The sequence below is a fragment of the Orbicella faveolata genome, unplaced genomic scaffold, assembly GCF_042242905.1.
Source record: "Orbicella faveolata isolate gen_17 unplaced genomic scaffold, um_ofav_v1 contig_35, whole genome shotgun sequence".
Classification (NCBI taxonomy): Eukaryota; Metazoa; Cnidaria; class Anthozoa; order Scleractinia; family Merulinidae; genus Orbicella; species Orbicella faveolata.
In genome coordinates, this window is record NW_028301564.1 from 103,635 (window position 1) to 118,573 (window position 14,939).

General features: G+C 38.4%; 2 protein-coding genes across 2 annotated transcripts; one reads left to right on the forward strand and one right to left on the reverse strand.

Annotated features, from left to right (window-relative positions):
• The first annotated feature begins 3,305 nt into the window (after positions 1-3,305).
• On the forward strand, positions 3,306-9,356 carry LOC110056622 (uncharacterized). The gene is made up of 5 exons (XM_020763136.2): positions 3,306-3,600; positions 5,074-5,112; positions 6,041-6,275; positions 7,575-7,738; positions 8,148-9,356. Exons 1-5 carry the CDS (start codon positions 3,531-3,533, stop codon positions 8,582-8,584), a joined length of 945 nt encoding a protein of 314 aa, XP_020618795.2. The 5' UTR covers positions 3,306-3,530; the 3' UTR covers positions 8,585-9,356.
• A 475-nt stretch (positions 9,357-9,831) lies between these two features.
• LOC110056623 (LHFPL tetraspan subfamily member 3 protein-like) lies at positions 9,832-14,503 on the reverse strand. The gene is made up of 2 exons (XM_020763137.2): positions 13,939-14,503; positions 9,832-11,377 (listed from the first exon to the last, which is right to left on the reverse strand). The coding sequence occupies exons 1-2, from the start codon at positions 14,324-14,326 to the stop codon at positions 11,061-11,063; spliced, it is 705 nt and encodes a 234-aa protein (XP_020618796.1). The 5' UTR covers positions 14,327-14,503; the 3' UTR covers positions 9,832-11,060.
• Between the last annotated feature and the right edge of the window lie 436 nt (positions 14,504-14,939).

Consider the following 14,939-nt stretch of genomic DNA (forward strand, 5'->3'; position numbering starts at 1 on the left):
GTCTACTGTCGCCTGGAACTTCATCTCTCGATATTAGAATTCCATCTCTTTCACGGGCTGAAAAGAGGATGAAGTCCAAACAACGGCCACGATAGTCTAAGATTGCCGCCATCTTGAAGCGAAGTGTAAATTTTCTGGTCTAATAACTTTTTATCTAGTAGCTTTGTACTTTTGATGAGAATATCAAGATATAAAAGTGTAACGTAAAACTTCATCTCTCGAAGGTAGAATCCCATCCCTTTAACGGTTGAAAAACAGAGTGATGTCAAACATCGGCAGTGTTAGTCTGATATGGCCCGCATCTTGAGACGAAGTCATACATTTCAGGTCTAATAGCGTTTTTCCTAGCAATTTGCTTGTTTTTGTCTTTACATCAAGGCAGTCTACTGTCGCCTGGAATTTCATCTCTTGATACTAGAATCCAATCTCTTTGACGGGTTGAAAAGAGGATGAAGTCCAAACAACGGCCATGATAGTCTAATTTGCCGCCATCTTGTGAAGGTGAATTAATCAACATGACACGAACGTGGGACAAAGAAAAATTCTGAGTCCCCGACAGGAATCGAACCCATGACCTCTCGAACATCGGCCAGGCGCTGTATCCACTGAGCTACGAGAACTCATGGAGAGCAAGGCCATTTCACTGAGTTCATATATGACAGGTGTCATGCATACTGCTAGGATCAACGCTATCGAAGTCATCGCCAGTAGTGATAAGGTAATAAAGATGGTGAATTTTAAGCTCGGTAATGAAATGTGAAGGTGAATTAATCAACATGACAAGAGAGTGGGACAAAGAAAAATTGTGAGTCCCCGACAGGAATCGAACCCATGACCTCCCGAACACCGGGCGGGTGCTCTATCCACTGAGCTACGAAAACTCATAGAGAGCAAGGCCATTTAACTGAGTTCATAAAGGTCTCTTATTTCACAGAAGGAGAAGGTCTTCTCAAGTTAGTTTAAATTTCCTGGGACTCGGAAATATCGTCCAAGCCCTTGAAAATCAAGTCGAGGTACCATAAAATCAAAGTTTCCGCAGCCCTGTGTCTGCTTCTTTCCACCGTCTGAGTAGAGACAATAGAGATCGGGCTGCACCAACTTTGATTTCCACCTACTTAGGCTTTATTTCCAAGAGCTTCGACGATATTTCCGAGTCCCAGGGACTTTAAACTAACCCGCCAAGACCTCGTCCTTCAGTGAAATCGACAACCAAAAAATAAACGAAAGCTTGGTTATGTGCTTGGTGGCCGAAATATTGCCCCTATTGGACTTACTCAGACAGTGGAAAGAAGCAGACACCAGGCAGCGCAAACTTTGATTTTGACCTACTTAGGCTTGATTTCCAAGACCTTAGACGATATTTCCGAGTCCCAGGGCATTCAAACTAACTCACGAAGACCTGCTCCTTCAGTGAAATCGACAGAGGAAAACTAATAGAAAGCCTGGTTATAAGGATGGTGGCCCGAAATATAGCCCTTGTTGGACTTTCTCTGACAACGGATGGAAGAAGAAACTGAACTGGGCTACGAAAACTTAGATTTTGTCCCACTTAGACTTGATTTCCAAGAACTTGGACGATATTTCCGAGTCCCAGGGACTTAAAACTAACTCGTGAAGACTTTGTCCTTTAGTAAAATTGACAAGCGAAAACTAATCGAAAGCTTGGTTATGTGCATGGTGGCCAAAATTTAGGCCTTTTTAGATTTATTGAGGCACTGTAAAGAGGCCGAGACCGGGCTGATATGCCATATTTGCCATTATGGCAAATCTCTCCATATTGCATTCTAGTTATGTCGAATTGCAACAGGATCCACACACCTTTCTCCAGTACATCTCCACAGATTTTTAAATTAAATACACTATTTGAATGCTAAGTGCCACTGGTCGATGCGATTTTGAATTTGTGAAATTCAAAGTTGAAAAATTTTGGACTGAACTTTCCAAGAGGTTCCAAGTTCCGCCCGGCACATGTGCAATTTATGACATAATCCCTTTAACGTTTCTTACCATTTTAGCTACTAAGGCTTCTCGATGAGAGATGACCTTTATCTTAGTCAATGATTATTTTCTGCGAGAACACTGGAGCCGAGACCATAACAGGTGCACTGAACTATAATCGATTTAATATCCCGATGGGATAAAAATGCTATTACTATCATTCTGTTTTTTAACTAAAAGAAGAAGCGAGTCTTTTTCCTCTGCCTAGATTCGATGGCGCACATGAGATCAGTACTGCGATTTTGAAATATTACATGTACTTTATCACGATTTTGACTCTAGCGAACGATTTTACAGACAGCAGTGAACGACATGAATTAGTTATTGGCGCCAATGTTTGCAAACAGTGTATTTCTCGTCTTAAACAGCTGGCTACAGTTGCAGATCAATATTTTATTTTTCGACAACTCTCGGGCTATTTTAAGAAGATTAAAACTAAAAAAGAAATAAAAATAAAAATGAACAGAATTTTGAGGTGACTCACAGTAACATGAAAAACATAACTTAAATGCACGAGTGTTTAGTTACACTTGCAGTATCAAGACAACTGCTTACCTCGCGAAATAGTAAGAATTTTAATAAAATCGGCTTTATAAAATATTGTTTTTGCATAATAAACAGCAGTCATAGAGGTGTTAAACGGAAACAAGCCTATAAGGTAGATACCGAAGATTTAGTACGATAATTTTTATTACCTCCACAATTCCTTTTTCGGCAAATTTAGGTATATTTTGTCCCTGTTCTATTCCAGTTGATTCTTGAAGCTCGATAGACACAAACGTTTACTTTTACCACAAAATCGGATATATTGTTTTCCCATCCAAATTGTTTTTAACACCTTGAATCAGGCTTAGAAAAAGAAGCTGTGAATTTTAATTTGATTTCGTTTCATTCGCACAATAAGAAAGATTAGTTATGAAAGAAAGGAAAATAAGAACAAAAGAGCCAATTCGTGAACCACTGAAACGTGCCATCGTTGTTTTTACATATCTTGGATGGAAACAAGTGAAAAATAGAATTCCATGAATACAAATGGATTACAAAATTCATTCCTACGCTTTAGATTAGCTACAAATATTGTCCGTTAAACAACTTTTCCTTGAACTCCGATTCCTAACTTCTCAAGAAAATTGCATGGTTGTTTTGGAGAAAACCATTAAATTACGCCAACTATACTTTATTTGCTCCGGTTTGCTTAATTTCTTGACGTGCGTCACTTATCGATCAATCTATTCTTTTGTTAGACTTGAAATGGCTTTGTTGTAAATTGCCAAAAACAACTGTCCGCCGCCAGCGAGGCTTGGGATTGTTAAGATAAACCAAAGAGGGTTATTGATCTCGATCGGTAATTGTTTCAACCTTTACCGCTGCGTGGTAGGACGGAAAATGAAGATATTCTTGCAGTAAATTAGAGGAACTTCGCGACGAAAATATTGATTATCACCTTGTCTAGGACGTGTCAAACACTTTCTGGCTAAAATACAGCGATAATTAATCTAACAAGTTTACGGTGATAGACAAGGATCGAACCGATGGAGGGACAAGCAAATCCGCGTCGACGATTTAATTTCAAAACTCGAGTCTTGGTCTTTCTAGCGTACGGTAAGTGTGAAAGAGCCGTAATTGATTTGAATTACATCTAACAATTTTGAAATGTGAAGGGAAATTTCAGAAATACCAGACTTTGCTGGATATGAATGACAGATTTTTATACTCATAAAAGTTTGCTATATTATATTTTTTTCACTTTAGCTAAAATCGGATTCCGAACATTTTAACTGAGCATGATTGTCAATATTTTTTGAGTCCAGTTTTCGATATGGTCTCCATTTTCTATAGGGAAGAACGTTTAATTTTGAAAGCTTGCATTGCTCACTGGAGATATTGAATGTAGAATTAAGTGTTAAGTTAATTTGAAGTTGTCAATGTCGCTAGCTGCCTGATTAGTATGCAGAATTTATAACATTTTCCAGTTCTTTTTGCATCCAAATTTCAAAGAAAATTTTAAACATATACATTGGATAATTTTGAGGCCAGCTCCAAATATATCTCATGTAGGTACACATATTTGGTCTACAGAAAACTGCAAGCAAACTATTACAAGAAACTTTGTAATTTATTACATCGGTCAAACAGAGATCAATAAGTTTCGATACATCAGTCAAACCGAGATCAATAAGTCTCGATACAATTAATGTAACTTCCTCTTGATCTCACGAATAGCACCTCGAAATTTTGATCTAAATAGTATACTAATGTAAATGCTGTAATCTGATTGGTTGAGCCATTGCACACTATCAGCAATTAGTGGGAAAGATGAGTGGGCAATGGCTTGGTGTGGTCGACAAAATTGCAACGTTTACTCGTTTCTCCGAAGTTTTGAAATAACATTCATAAGCAAATCGATAATCAAATTCCTTAGAAGACTGAGAGGAGGGCATTTGCGGTTTCTTTAATCAAAAAAGCTCGAAATGTTTGAAAGAAATTGGTAAGCGCGCGTACACAACTGCAAATGTCAATCGACAATTCAGTCTGCGCGAATTTTCTAAAGCGTGAAGTCAAATGCTGAGACCAGATATAATTGAAATCGTTATTTCAAGGAAATTTCAGGTAGAATTCTACTAAAACAATTAGATTATTCGCTCTCGATTTCTATGAAATGATAGTTGATTCGGCCTTCGGCCTCATCAACTATCACCTCATAGAAATCTCGAGCTCGTAATCTAATTTTTAATTATTACCAAGTGAACCTCAATTCCAAACTGTGGCCCCTCAGAGATCTTGATCATCATAAAATACAAATATTACACTTGCCATGCTCGTGTAACATTCAACCCAACATTACCCCAATTTAGGAAATTAAAATAAAAATACAGAAAAAGAAGAGATAAAAGTCATATTTTCCCATCGTTTTTTCCTGGCTCTTAATTGAATTCTGGAAAGCGAGTGATGTTTATATAATAACACCAAAATCAGTGAAGGCCCGAGAAGCCTAAGATTTGGCTTCTATCATTTGCGCAACGTGTTAAAGAGAAGGTGAAATGCTGAAATATCTCATTCTTTAACTGGTTGCAGGTTTGGCGAAACTTGCTTTAAGTAACGCCCAGTTTACAGGTAGGCCAATTGACACACTGTTTTCTTTATCTCAAGAGGAATTTTAACGATACTTTAAGCAGTTTTCGCATGTATTCCTTAACTGCCAGCAACTTTTCCACTGATAACTAATTAATCCATAGCTGAAGTTTCGATTAGGGGAGGCGAGAGGTATGATCAAGGATACAAATAAGGGATATTCGGGCTATGCTATCATTAACTGCAGTATATGAAGAGCCAATGGCGTTTTCCGTTTTTATTCCAGTGACTTATGTTCTAAAAAGTATTTGGTGATTGTCTATAAACGATGGAAAATTCTTTTGAGTTAAGAAAGTTGGAGTATTTTTTTGGCTTATATAATTAGTTTGGGGGGAGGTTGAATCACGGCAATTTTGTGGCTCTTTAAGTTTTTTTTTTTGTTAAGGTATTCAACTCATCCCTTTCACACTCTCAAGTAGCCAATTTTCTTGTTTAAACGCTGAGTCTCAAATAAACGCCAGGTCTCCAATGTATAATTGTAAATAAACTTCTTAAGGTATACCAAGCTTTCGGCCGGTGTAATAACAAGGTATATGCCTGTCAAAAACAATGTCTAAGACCCATTGTGTAACATGCAAAGGCTTTAGGAGTCAAATAAACGCTGTATCCACCAGGCAAATTTAAACTTAACTAATGGGAGCGTATAATGGAACAAGGAAGTGACCTTGGTCCTACAGTTATCACGTACCGATAATGGAAATCTCTATGTCGAAACCCATAAAAGCTTAAAAACAAGAGACAAAATGGTACCAGAAGGTGTAAGATAGCCTTAAACTAAACCGCGAATGTAGTTTGCCTGTGAACACCATAGTCTCGTTTTGCTTTTCAAGTTGAAGTATTGCTTAGAGTACGACGAGAGAGCTCCCACATTAGAAATTGATCATCGTACTTTGCTTTTTTGGTCTAACAGCATGTACTACCCGTGGAAATCACACAGAAGATATTTATCGCGAAGTGCCAATCAAAAACTCAAGAACAAGTGTAACACTCAGCAGTCCAAACTTCCCCAAGCCTTACCCCCAGAACATACAATGTACATGGAGGATAGTGGCTCCGATTGGTTACCAAGTCAAACTCTCTTTTCTGGAATTTGACCTGGAGAACAATTACTTGGAGTCTGGTTGCCACGACTATGTTAGTGTGCGGTGAGTACAGTGAAAAGAAAACCAGAAACAGGGACGCAACAAGAAACCGTTCTAAGCTATATTCTACACATTGCTTGAACAAAATTGAATGTTTTTGCTGTCAATTAAGTCAGTTCTCCTCTAAGAGACCCGTGCCTACACCTACAACATAGAAATGAGCCAGTGAAACACAATACTGCCGAAAAGCTGACTTTGGAAATCAAAAGAAATCGACAAAATACCATGATTACTTTGCTTCTTTAATGTCCTCCTTGATTTTAAGTAGGAAAGACGTGGGGGTGGGGGTGGGGGTGGGGGTGGGAGTGGTGTGGATGATTGAACATGGACCTTAGCGCATTTCTGATTCTTTCAGGTGCTGGAAGACGTTTTTAAATTATGTCCTTGTATACGTTTCGATGTTTAATTAGGTTTTAGGCTAATTAGGGTTTTTATTGATTTTTAATTGTTCTTTATTTAGAGGACCACAGGTTAATTAGTTGTACAAACTATTATGTGCCACCCTCTTTAAATCGATCAATCAATCGATCGATCGATCTCGATCTATCGATTGATTGATGTTCAAAAATTAGCAAAGCATTCCTGGTAGAGAAGTCCTTGGAACCATCCAGGCTATCTACGATGTGCTTAATTTGCCATATACTACATTCACGTTTTTAAAATGTCTGTGTGAAATGCTCGTCGTAACTCAATTTTGCGTCCATTATGAAACCTAAATCTCGAGCTGAGGGTCTCCACAGTTTTTTCTTGCCAAGAACAGTTACGCGAAAGTTCCCTGGCATACGTTTCAACATCTGTGTTTGGTGCTCCCAGCAGAAGAAGCTATTTATTATCAGGAACGCAAACTGTTAGAACCGAGCAGTAATCCTGCTGCTGTCAGCGCTAGCTCATCGTATTATATCAGGAAGCCGGGATCAAGAATCAGTGGGACACATCTCATTACTCCCAACCCGCGCTAAGAAACCTCCGATGGCATCCTCTTAAATCACGCATCGTTTTTAGATATTTTACTTTTAACCTATATTGTTAAATAAGAACAATTGCCAACCAGCCTAGCTATCTCCCATTATCTGCAAATATGAACCAGTTTGTGCCTCCGCTTTCTTGAAACCCTTAGTTACATTAATAGATGTAAGTTTTAAACGCGTCAATAAGAATGGCATATTATCACTATTATCTGAGCCGACGCGTTCTTTACCTCCTCTACTGGAGCCACAAGAAGCCTACGGCAACAACAATAGGGAGCAAGACTTCCAAAGAATCCGATCACCTGACCAGCTTCCTTCCTTTCTCTGCTTACAGAGACGGTGGTTTAGTGTTCAAGGAAGCCAAAGAAATAAGCAAGCGATGTGGCAACAACAAACCTCCGACTGTCAGTTCCAGTACTGCAGTTCTGTGGATAAGGTTTCTCACAGATAAGGAGGTGGAGAAAAATGGATTTTCTATCAAAGTTCTCCCTATTCGTGGTAAGAGATGTTTGCTGTAAACTCTGCGAGACTTAAATTGATTGCATGAGTCTGACCGTCGTATCAAACTTTGTAGCATTTGTGTTATTACTCTATTATGGGTCTATTACTCTGTATTGCCGCCACATGCATGAACAATACACAAGTGCAAAATTGTTGCAGGAGGTAAGTCTCTCAATGTCGTGCTCTACGAAAAGCCGCCGTGAACTATTTATAGTTATTTTTCCGTTTATCTTATTTAGTAATGACATTTTGAGGGTTTTTACAGCATTTATTTCGAGCAAAATATCTTCGGTTTCACAAACAAGTAAGAGAAACATCTGTTTCAAATATAAATCTCCTAGGCATTGTCCTTTATATTAATTAGAGTTAAAGAATTGATCAATATATAACTAGTTTGTCCTTGTAGGTTCAACATCAAAGCGGTACATTGCCATCGGAGTTCTCGTCAGCTTACTCCTTATCATCATAATAGCTATCATTCTTTGTCGAAAGCGCTTCAAACGCAATGACACAGAGGCTCCTAAGGTCCGCCAATACCAGGAGCTCCCTGTCCCAACGGATGTAGAACCGGAGCAGAGAGACCCTTCCCTGCGTGCACCTGAAATACCCGAAGAAGATCTTTGGAGCAGCGAGCGGAAAACGACGGAACTAGAAAAGGGATCGGGTGCTTTTTATGTGCCGCCTTTGAGAAATTCCGAGGCCTCGCGATATTGCTTTCTTTTAGAAGAAGGAGATGCCTTTGAATTCAAGAGTAATCGTCCTTTTAATAAAGCCACAATAAAGAAGCCCGTGACAAACGAACATGAAGAGCTGGAATACACAGAACTACTCACTGTAGTGTGATATAGCGTCAGTGAAATGATGAGCTGTGAAGAGCTTAAGAAGCGTCCGTTGACTCACAATATATGGTCTACGCTGAAGAGTTTAGAAATGGTCTGGATCACCGATCGACTTGTTAACAATAAACAAAGAATTGCAAAGTAATCAGAATTACCCACAATTGCCTGATGAAAGGACAATGATCAAACACTACTGACAGCTTCGATGTACGTATATCTCGCCATCGTGATCCAAAAGTAAAGTCAAGTCAAATAAAGTAAAACTTTATATTAACAGGAAGGTCCATTCAGCTCACGGGCTAGTATCCAGCGGAAATATCCCATTGCATCAGTGCAGTCTAATTTGTAGGCGCTGTAGTCTATATACTGGTCTTGTTGTAGCAGACCTGTTCCATGCAAAGCCACAATATTCATCAAGTAATTGAAGACTTATTGTGTTAAAACAAGTATCTTGATGCCTCTTTTGTCAAGAAACCTCTAACACGACCCAGAATACAAACTCTAGTGGCCATCTTTCTGCACACATAGTCCGTATGAGCCCTCTTAGTCATAAGGAAACACTTCCTGCTCCAAACACAGCTGCAGAGATTTAGCTTTCCTTTCCTATGAGGGTTAGGGTCAGAAAGATTAAGAGCTAGGACCGGAGAGAAAATCCCCAACACCTGTTTAATAAAATTCTATAACATACCGTCAGATGTAGTGCAGTTCATAAGAAATTACACACAAACTGCATGCGGTGACAAACATAACAATAAAACGCATCTTGGAAAACAAAACGTTTCGTGTGTTTCGACATACATTTTCAGAAGTGACCGTTTAGAATAGAAAATACATTTAAACCATCGAAGCACATTTGAAAATGAAGTTTCGAATTATGTGTTTCTTTTCACCTCCTTGATGAGCTTCAGTAACATTCCAAAAATTCTCGAATTTGACAAAACAAATACCATCAATTCTCGCATGTTACTTTGATCATTTATAAGTATCTCTTACGGGGGATTATTATAAAGGGACTCTTATTTCATAGATGAGGGACAGGCGCAGATCTAGGATAAACGGTGACCAATTTCCGAAACAATGAGCGCCGAAGATGCTCCATAGGAGTTGTTTTGGATTTTAACTCCCAAAAGTCCCCTTCCCTGGGTTTCTGAGTCATTCTGAAAAATCTGACTGATTTCCGTTAAACTGTGGAACCTCGCCTGAGGGCTGCTTAATAAAGAGTTTTGCCAACTGAAGTGAGAAAAAACAACCTTGCCAACATTTGTACGTCTTTATTTTTCATTATCATCGCTATATATTTTAAGTATTTGTTTTACACCTAGCAGATCCACTCTAAAATGTTTAAATTAAAAATTCACCAAGCCTCTCCAAACTGTAGTTTATGGTACTTTACAATGTTATTCAATACCTGCAATAAAATGTAGAAAGAGCTCGAAGTTTGACAAGAAAACTGTTTTGTTTTTCTGCTAAACCGCTTATTTACGAACCGAACGAGAATGCTTTAGTCTTACATTCGGTTTGCCTCTACAATCGATGACGTAATCCCCCACTATTTGTCGCAGCACAGCAGTGAGTCGGTTGAGAGAGAAAAGCGCATTCCACAGAAGCCCCATGTATCAGTTACAGTGTAGTTTATAATCATATATAAGAAACAATGATGAGTTTATGCTGGATCCATAATTCTGTAGTTCGTTAGCAACTGGTGAGTTGAATGAGAAAATACGCAATTTCAGAAGTTATATTTTCCCTCCCTCGACCTTATGAAATGTTTCTGCTCGCAGATTTGGTTTGTATACAAAACTAACTTACTAGACCCACTTCATCAATAAATCTCGATTATTCCTTCTATAGAATCTTTACACCATAAACTCATAATTAATCATTGGTATTAGAATGTTTAACTTTACATGTTTAATACAAGCGTTGTATATATTAACTGATATGCAAATAAGTTCTAGAAGCTAACATCGAAAAAACAGACAAATAAAAAAATTCTGACTCTTTTTTACAATTACTATCTTTCACACACAATAAGAGATACATTCAAGTAGATGTAGTTACATAAAAAGTGCCGTTATTTTACAAATTCTAAACGGCATCCACACTGTATAGGTATAGAAAAAACTTTATCTCAGGACTAAAATACTTCATTCTATTGATTAAGCAAAGAGCTAAAATCTCAATTGACTGATTTCTTTGTGAGTCTCTCCTAAATACTATGCTGAGAGTATTGCAGAAGAAACTATTCCGAATCTTAATAGCTACTTTTGGCGTTTTAGATAAATTTGCTGCTTGGATATTTAGACGGATACGTTTCTCCATGAATTGTCATCTTGCTGAAGTTTACTCCTTTGCAGACTGCTTGACTTATTTGCGTTACAATATTAAGACCATTGTGGCGGCTACTTGCTCTTAATAGACCATACTAACAGCAAGGATAAAGAAAAACTGTGTTGAATATTGTCCCATGTCTTCCCTCGTCACAGTGTTGTCGTGTCTTGTTCATGGTAACCATTCGACGCCATTCTCCTTCCTCGGAAGCCGTCATCGGCACTTGCTGCACTTGATCGCTTTCTGCTTGTAACAGCTGGGGTCCCAATCTCCCGCTCGATGAACATGAGGGAGAGGTAGCTAAGCACGAACGCATCAGCCATACAAATAACTGCGATCCAGTAGGCCCAATTCACTTTGCAGTTTCCTATTTTGTAAACACCAGCTTCGAGGCCACAGATTGCCTGGACTTCTGGAGTGTCCCATCCAACAGGGTGTACAAGACACGTAATTAACATGCACAAACCTGTAATGCAAAAATAATGAACTTTTACTTTTCGAGACTCGTATCGACTGAAAAATAATCCTTAACGGTTTCCGTGCGTTAGCAGTAGATAATTTATTAACAGATCATTTTAACTGCAAGTGATTATGAATAACTACTTTTTCTCATAAGTAGGTAAAGCTCATCTTGACCAAACGTGATTTACAGGAGGGTCAACTTACATGTAAAGAAAAACTGAATAGGTAACTAAGAAAGTGGGGAGTAAGAATATACAATAGTCTAGTAAATACTTTGAACCCAGGAGTATCTGTAGGTCTGTAAATCGTGAAAAGCAGAAAGCCCGCCAATTATTTGTCCTTATATTTTTGTCATATTCCATTCTCCTCTTAAGAACAAAACGCCTAAACGAGCGTTTCACAAGATTTTGTTTGGCGTGACGAATTAAAACCATGGGATCTACTACACACCCGTCTCTCGTCCGTTATCTCATTTCCTTTTGTGAGAGATGAGAGGAACTAAACCATTCCATACCGAGAATATAGCACTGCGCCAGAGATTTGTGCCGGAACAGCGTGTGTACGTCATCACTAAGGTATGCGTCTCTCGGGAATCTCAGACCTCTTTCTCACGAGGGATTCATTTCAATTATATATCTTGGCAGACAAAATAACACAAGAAGAGTTGTTTAAGAGGTGAAATTTCCAGAGCAAGGGAGATTCAATGACTATGTCATGGGAGGTGTGCCTTGTCATATTAAGTACTGTAATGCACCACATCTATCGACTAAGTGATGACTGCAAAGCGTTTTTCGGTTGGCTAATGGCACCCTCTTCCTTCCCCCCCCCCCCCCCCCAACTCGGGTTCAGCAATCCAATATAAGACACAAGAGTTTTACTTTAGAAGCGTGCTAGTAGGTTAACGCTGTAAACAATTAACTTTAAAAAAAACTAATTGAAAATTGAAAAAAAGAAAACCTCTGAAACTGTTTGAATCGGGAATACTTGACTTCCAACGCCATATTGCCGTAATTTAATAATATTTGTCATAGAGTTGCTGAAAACTACAAATCAATGGCTTTTAGCGGTCTCTCTAGCACACGAATAAATGGGAAACAATTAAAAGATTATTAGCGGTGAAAAGAAATCGTTCACCCATAACCCACATTCAAAATGTTCCCACGGTTTTGACGCTTGCCGTGATCACCGACCAAGATATTCAACTATAAACTGTGTTACGTTTTTTCATGAGGTGGATAGGTGATACTCACATGCCGTGAACTAATATCAAGACGCAATTAAACCGTGTAAAATCGCCAAAGGCAACACAATTTCGGCAGGCCAAACCCAAAGTAGCCCTCCATAACTTTGAACTTCCATTTTGTGGCATTAAGATGTCCAAGAGGTAAAGATAATTCAAGAAAAGACACAACCATGCGTGAATGGTGTGCAATGAAGGCCAATATTTCAGTATAAGCTACTCGTGAGAAATCGTGCAATATAGCTCTCACTTAATCCCTTTAGGGTCTTCATTTCCCTTCATTCACGATAGGCCCACATTTTCTTCGGAATTTTATCTAATCTCCAATAAATTGAACAAGAAGAATAAAAAGTATCGTTGTTCAATTGTTTTTTACCGCCTGAACTTTGCTTGGCCATCGCCAAAATATTCTGTTGCCGTTGAAAGAGCACTTTAATCATTCAGTGGAATCTGGCTCTTGTGAAGATGGAAAGGACCGATATCAGTCAAGTATTTATCAAAGTCGCAGAAGACAATTGACTTTGAGTTAAAATGCTGACAATATAACGTCAACCCTATCTACTTTTTCGGACGTCTTTTTAGCTTAAACTTCTTATTCGGAAAGCAGTCTTCCAAAAAGTAGAGAGGATTTAAAAGCTTTTTCACTTAGTCCAGGAGAAAAACTACAGAGCTTTTCAGGAGTTTGTTAAAAAAAAAATACAGGGAAAGAAATGAGAGGGTTAAAGTGTACTTAAAAGGAAACTTCATTACCATAACTTGTTGCCTTCCATTTGAACCGAGGCCAATCTTATAAAATTTCACTTCCTGACTGTGTCAGATTAAACGCAACTTCGTTTAGTTAACTAACGATACGTTAGTTTTCTTTTCTGTTAATCTTCTGACAAGACTCTAAAGGTCGAGGTGATTATTCTCTTACAAAGTGATAAACATGTTTACAACGGAAATAATTTTGCAACCTGTTGGACTAACACAGCGCGATTAATTTAAACAAATGCAATGAGAGCAATCGTCAAGTAGGAAATAGCCTACCGGATCGCTAGCTAGTCAGTTTTTTGCCGGAGTATTTACTTGCTTAATAAGAACAGCCAAGCTAATCTTTTTTCTCGTTCCTCTCCAAATATATGACATAATTTATAACTTGAAAGCCCGTTTAATTAATAGGTACTACTTAATACAATTTTATTGAGCGTGGAGCAAAACCATCAATTAAACAAAAGATTATTTAACCTCTCTGCAACCTTGCATTACATATCATATAAAGAGTAATGAGTAAAGAGTCGAAAAACCACGACCCAGAAATAATCAGTATCGTAAGTAGCACAAACCTGCAGAGGCTTGAAGTCCACTGCTGGTTCGAAATCCAATGCCTGTCGACTCGAAACAACACAACCAATACAACAACATCATTGCTACCGAAATAAAGGTCGAGGTAAATGCCAGGGCCACGAAAACGGTGCATGCTTTCCAAGCGGTCGAGTAAATGTTGTTGAATTCGTTCAGGCTCCCGGAACAGTCATTTAAATTGTCCGAGCAGTTACGGTACAGGCCGAAATTCACGTTCTTTTCAGTAGCTGGATTCTCTCCGCTGATCCAGTGAGGTTGTACAAAGATGACTACAATCATTATCCCCAAACAAGTGGTGAACAGAGCCCAGAGGATCACCAAAATGGTCAAAGTCTTCGACTGATACCACGGTTTCAACCCGCGCGCCATACTGATTTTCTTGGCTTATGTTTCTTTGCAACTCTAATTTCTATAGTGATATTTTTCTGGTTGAGCAACAGTCCTTTATAGCGCGCTGCTTCGCTTAAAATGTCTTTGAAGCACCTCCTGTGGAGGTTCTTATATCGGCTGACTTCAACAGGAAAGATATACATATTAACTGAATTGCTCATACATATTCAATGAACTGCAGTGCGCATAAATTACCCGAGTTTGATAAGCCACTGTTTACCTTAAAAAGAAGATGTAAATTTAAGTCGAGCGAAAGAGACGAAATAGATTACCAAAACAGTACGGCCAGAGAAAATACGGAATACTCGAGTAAATTGTCATAATTTCAAGCCGGTACACTTCACAATGTCGCCATATACGTTCTTTGATTATTTTTTACATGGCCCAATATTGGTAATCTCTATTCTTTATGGCGAGGGTGTTTAACTCTTTGTTGAACACAGAATCATCGCACGCAAAACTAAACCATTAATTTTTCATCAGTTCAACAACTTTGGTTTCTTTTGCATAATTAAAATTAATAAATAGCAATTCCCCAGATTTATGGGACTATGTAACTTATCTTTACCTTTTTCGACCTTTAACTCTTTGA